General features: G+C 41.3%; 1 protein-coding gene across 2 annotated transcripts in view; it reads left to right on the top strand.

Annotated features, from left to right (window-relative positions):
• The window catches only part of psmd1 (proteasome 26S subunit, non-ATPase 1), a 34,330-nt gene extending 29,408 nt beyond the window's left edge, over window positions 1-4,922 (top strand). For both annotated transcript variants that reach the window (XM_007541957.2, XM_007541952.2), the window contains exons 21-25: window positions 756-848; window positions 1,166-1,252; window positions 2,759-2,932; window positions 3,640-3,805; window positions 4,716-4,922. In XM_007541957.2, the coding sequence (XP_007542019.1) occupies window positions 756-848; window positions 1,166-1,252; window positions 2,759-2,932; window positions 3,640-3,786 (501 nt within the window). In that variant the 3' untranslated portion in view covers window positions 3,787-3,805; window positions 4,716-4,922. The remainder of the gene's footprint in view (window positions 1-755; window positions 849-1,165; window positions 1,253-2,758; window positions 2,933-3,639; window positions 3,806-4,715) is intronic.
• Window positions 4,923-6,054: the final 1,132 nt, after the last annotated feature.

Raw genomic sequence — 6,054 nt, 5'->3', positions numbered from 1 at the left:
GACAGTGGCGCAGGTGGTAACGCTGTTGCCTTGCAGCAAGAAGGTCCTGGGTTTGATTCCCGGCCTGGGAATCCCATGTAACTCTGCTCAGTCTGAATGACTTCACCACTTAATATCTAGGGTGAGCACTGTGTACTCTGCTCGATTGTTGAAGGTTGGTCTTGAAGGAAAAACAGGGGATGGAGTAGAAGCAGATGTAGGTCAGAGAGGCTCAGACAATGTCCAGATCTCAGTCCTGCAGAAAATCTTTGGTTTGCGGTGAAGCTTCAGCTTTTTAAGCACCAGCAAAGAAACATAAAGGGGAACAGACCGGAGTCCCTCCTGATGTGTCTTCAACCCTAATGACCTCCTGCAGGAAGTGTCTTAGCCCGCCTGGCAACAAAGGTTTCTAAACACCAAGGCATGTTTTGGAAATAAAAATAATAATAAAAAAACAAGAATTTCAAAGTGGTTGGATTTGCTACATTTGTTATAGGACAGTGTTTCTCAACCCAGGCCCTCCTGCTCTGCATGTTTTAGATGTGCCTCTATTCCAGAACAGCTGATTCAAATGATTGCATGACCATTAAGTGCTGCAGAAGCCTGTTAATCACCCATAGATGCAATTCAGGTGTGGCAGAAGGGAAGCAACTATAACATGCAGGACATGGGTGGGGGGGTTGAGGACCAGGGTTGAGAAACACTGCGATGACGAGATATAAAAATCTTGTCATCGCTTAAAAAAAAAATCATGTTTGTCTTCTTCTTCTGGTCAGATGCCGAAGGTGCAGTACCGCTCCAACTGTAAGCCCTCCACCTTCGCCTACCCGCCGGCTCTGGAGGTTCCCAAGGAGAAGGAGAAGGAGAAGGTGAGAACGAAGGCGCCGCGGCGCATTTCTGACATTTTTACTCCGGGAAAAACGATCTCACTTCATATTGATTTGTTAATGATTTCACACACCCACTGGCAGAACTCATCATTTCCTTCCCCCGTAGTGTTTATTTGCCTAACATCTTCTGGCCTGTTTCTTCTCGGTTGCTCCGAGATACTGGTGGAGAACGTAGCGCCAGATGTTTATTTTGTGGTCGGCTTGCTTTTGTGCTTTTAAAGCAATGTTTGTAGAAGGCCTGAACTGTCTGTGGTGTTGTCTTACCTCTCGTGGAAATGTCTCTGTTTGCGTGGCAGGTTTCCACCGCTGTTCTCTCCATCACAGCCAAAGCCAAGAAGAAGGAGAAGGAGAAGAAGGAAAAGGAGGAGGAGAAGATGGAAGTGGTGAGTGGAAGCCTCCATAAAGCACCTTCGTTTTCACTGCTGCTGCGTTTATATCGCTGTGGTTTTAAAAGAGGGATGCTTTTATTGCAGTTTGGGTTAAACATGATGTAAATAAACCTAATTGCATTTAAGTTTTATAGGATATTTTTGATATAGTGACATTTTGGGAGCTTTCTACCCTTGTGGGAGGTTCACACTAAATGTTCAAATGCATTCTGCATTTTTATTGGCTAATAGGAAAACTTTATTACACCCTTTACTGAGTGCCTCTGGTATTCTAATAAAATAACTGTTAAATGGACTTTTATTGGAGCATTTGAAGCACACATTCATTCTTCAGCCACTTAAGCTCTTTGAGTCCGAACACACACCTCGCTTCATTTCTCTTCTGCCTTTCTTGATCTTTGAGACGGACCAGAACCGGTAGAGACTTACTCTGGGGTTTTCTTTGGGTGTGTGCTGCATGTTTGATTCGCTTTGCCACGCCGAATCTCGGCTCCGGTGCTGAGAGACAAGCCTGCAGATGTTTGGGCCGTTGTTTGGCAGTTGGACCTTTCTGCTCACAAAAGTATTCATCCCACTTAAACTGTTGCACATTTTGGCAAGTTCCAACCAGAAATGTCATGTGTTTGTTGGTTTTTATGCGATAGATCAACTTGGAACGGGAAGTAATTATGAGTTTAGGTCCGGACTTTGACTGGATTTGAACTTGTATTTCAGAATTCAAGTTCAAGTTCAAATGGCGGCCATTTTACAAGATGGCTGCCGTTTCTGAGCCTCTTTGACCAATTAATGCCAAAATAATGTTACCCATTTTTATGACATGAATGAACTTTGTCACATCGTATGTTTTCCAAAATGATCATCATATTCATGCAACTTTAAAGTCATAAAATGTCACAAGATAAGACGCCCTCTCAGGACTTTGCTTTTTACAAATCTCAGTTGTCAACTGGAAGGAGACAAAGATGTGACACAAACAGAAAGTTGTCTTAATGTTTAGCGTTAGCTTACACTAATTTTTAAAATGTGTTTAGCTTTAGCTTCTGGTCATTTTTTGTGTTTTGCATTAGCATTATTAAAAGAATTAGTGGTTAGTGAACCAAATGTTTTTCTCTATTACAACCATGGTGTCCATGGTGAAAATATCCACCAAAAAAAATAAATAAATAAAATGATTTCTATAGATCGAATTATGTATGATTTTCATCTGTGATAAAAATGGACAAATTTAGTGCAGAAATAAATTTTGCTTGATGGCCATGTTTCCATGGTAACAGTGGCAGCCATGTCTTGGTAGGTAGGTTTGCAAATTAACTTTCTAATTTGAGACGATCGATTCCTCTCATTACTTTGTTTTCGTCTGTCACATAAAATCCCCCAAAAACCTTTTGGTTTGCGGTTGCAATGTGATTTTGAAAAGCTCAGGGGACGTCATTACTCTCTCCAGGCATTTACGTGAGAAATAAGTCAGTCGATTTTTCTGTTTATTTTTCCCTGTTGCAGGAAGTCCAGGAGGGCGAGAAGGAAAAGGAGAAGAAGGACGAGGAGAAAGAAAAAGAGAAGAAGAAGGAGGTGGAGCCAAACTTCCAGCTGTTGGAGAACCCGGCCAGAGTGATGCCAGCGCAGCTCAAGGTCCTGACGATGCCGGAGTCCTGCCGCTACCAGCCTTTCAAACCGGTAACCACAGCCTCCTTGTTCATGTGTGGAAACATCTAAACAGTTCTTCACTTTAATAAATACATGCTTCCCATAGAATTTTCTTACCTAAAACATCCCAGAGAGGACACCTCCTCCAAAACAAGCTGCTAGGTTTGTTGGGTTCTTAAGCTTTTGACTCGTATCTAAAAGTCTAGAAACTTCCTCTCCGTGGCTATAAAGCAGAATCCGGCGTTCCTGCTGTAAATGTTGACATCTCTGTGCAGTAAATGGCAGGAACAGCGTGCAGTCACCCAATAGGCGCTCGCCCCAGGCCCATAAAGAGGAAGCTCTGTTTGATTCTTGTGTCCAGCAGGCAAAGCTTCAGAGTACTGCGCTGTACGCAGCGCTGCGTCAAGCGCCAAAAGGTTGTCTGCGCTCATCTGAAGTTCAGTTGCGCCGCCTTCCTTTTAAGGGTTTGTTTTTGATTTAACGGTCGGGTTTAGGAAGTGGAGAGGTTTTACAGACTTATCTTCAAATCTGTTGAGTGTAACAGCATTTATTAAGAGATTTCCTGTTTAATTTGGTGGAGATTATTTTTTTTCCTGCTTGACTTTTTCAATTTTGTTCAAATCAAGCTGGCTTCAAGCCACCATCTTTCTGAGGCGCTGATGATTTAAAATATCACTCTGTATTTAACCTGTTAGCCCGCTGCGTTTACTGATTCCTCTTATCCTTCTCTGGACCAGCTTCACACAGGGGGGATCATCATCCTGAAGGACACCAGCGAGGAGGAAGAGGAGCTGGTGGAACCCGTCTCAGCTCATGGACCCAAAATAGAAGAGGAAGAGCAGGAGCCTGAGCCTCCCGAGCCTTTCGAGTACATCGACGAGTAGAAATGCTTCCACAGGAATGGTATGTTCACATGAGCCTTGTGATTGTTTTTCTTGCAGTTTTTGCTTCTCCTGTTGGCCAAAAAAGTTTCCACATTTACTGGCACCTGTGGTAAAAAAAAAAAAAAAATAACTGAAATCTATTATTAGTTTGTTAGGAAAACTGCTATCAAAACAGGTTAGCTTAACTTTTTAACCTTGTGTTGTACAGAGGATGGCTAGAAAAGGGATAAGAGGCGAGGGTGGAATTAGGGTTGGGATTTTAATTGTGTTATTTAATGGAAACATAGCAATTGCAAAATTATGTTTTTTCGACATTAGCAAAATATTGACAAAGCTTTGCGTGTAGAGAAATGCAGCTATAGGACTCAACGCTGTCTGAAGCACGATGCGGTGAACGTGAACTCCTCATCCTGCAGCCGGCAGGAGAAACCTTCTCATGAACCCATCTGTCTTCAAACTCCATAAGGATTCCTGGCTGCTTGATGTGTTTGTGTTGGACAGTCCGCTGCCCGTCTCCCTTTATCGGGGTGAACGGTTGCGTGTGGCGAGACCGATGAGGTGTCAATGACCAAATTAGGTCCTCGGTCCTTACCGCATCGTCTCTCCACGAGGCTGAAGCGCTGTGGCGGATTAATGGGCGCAGAGAGGATAGCCGGCTGACCTCATGGGTTTGGATTGGATGGTGCAAACAGATCTGAGGGTGGCTGAAGGTTTAATAAGGTTCAGGTTAAATGCACAGAACATGTTCAGTCATGGCGTCCTGACCATTGCCTGATCCAAAAGATGATCACGCTTTTCTTTTGGACAACAGCAAAAATAAAGTTTTCAGCAAATTGCAGCAATTTTCAGAAAAACGTTCCCCAGTTCTGTTCTAGGAGGTTTATTGATTATTTTGTTAATTTTCATTATTTCTGTTTTTCTCTCCTCAGACACAAGAAGACGTCGGATAACTACGCTTAGCTCCCCTCTGTGTGTGTGTCTTCATATCCAGCCACATCCCTGCTTCACTTCTTCTTCTACACGTTTCCTTCCTGTTCTGGCTGCTCATTGGCTACGCAAAGAATATGTCACATTCTCATTTTGTATATTTTTTTTTTCTGTTCTGTTCAATAAAGAAAAAAAGACATAATGAAAACAGAAGAGAGTGGGTGTTTATTTCACCATCCGTGCCCTGAGGGAGTTTCTCTACTGTCATACATTTCACCTGGATTTACTTTTACAGCTGAAGCGATGTCGCTGTAGAAACGTTAGCGCTGAGTATTGGGAGCCAAGGAGTCGCCTTCATAACCTAATCCTCACATATCCGACTGAAAGATGTAATAGAATAGTAGTACATCAGCTCAATAATTAAAATACACCCCAGTATATATTGTATAAAAATATCTAAAAACAACATAAGCTGAAAATTAATAAATCACCTACAGATAAAATCTAAATTGAATTGTAGGATATGTGAAGAGAGTGACCAGACTTATTGTTTATTTAGATATTGCACAGATTGGACTGCAGAGTGAAGAAGAAAGACTTTTTAGTGTTGGTCTGTTCAGTGTGTTTACATCAGGGGTGTCCAAACTTTTTGTCACACTAGTCAAAATGATGAGCTCAAAAGTAATCATGGACCAGAAAAAATATAAATTTTAAAAATTAAAATCAGCTAAATATAGTTTTTTTTTTTTATCTGCTCAACAATAAACTAGACCTTGTTAAATGAAAGCCATCCGGTTAGCTTATTATTTAGAGCTCAATTGATGAGAACTGAAAAAATATTGAATGTATTCTCATCAATAAACAGGTTGAATTTAGGTTGATTTTGACCTAAATTCATCTTGATCTGCTTAATTGTTGCAAAAGAAGAACACTTTAATAAAAGTTTCATGTAAAACCTGGCTCCTTTTGCACAGCACTATCAACCAGGTTAAGAGTGCATTTTAAAATAGTGATCCATCATGTTTTTATTTTTCTTATCAGCTTCTGTGTAAAACTCATTAAAGGCAAAATCTTGTAAATTTCTGAAACTCTTCAGAGTGATTGGAAAACTATTTTCCTTTTCTTGCGATGGACATATTTCCTAAAAAAATCAATCGGCAATGAAATGAAACGTTCAGCTCCAACCCTCCATGTTGTAAAATTACTCCTCATTGCAGAGGAATTTATTTTATTTCATTGTGGTTTTTTTTTTTTTTTGACACAGGATAAAGTTTATCGTCTCAAGGGGCCGGTTTCCCCGGCTCTGGGTTCGGTCGGCTGGTTAAACAAAGCTTCCTGAGC

This window comes from Poecilia formosa, unplaced genomic scaffold, assembly GCF_000485575.1.
Source record: "Poecilia formosa unplaced genomic scaffold, Poecilia_formosa-5.1.2 Scaffold10, whole genome shotgun sequence".
Classification (NCBI taxonomy): Eukaryota; Metazoa; Chordata; class Actinopteri; order Cyprinodontiformes; family Poeciliidae; genus Poecilia; species Poecilia formosa.
This window is presented reverse-complemented; position numbering and strand designations above follow the sequence as displayed.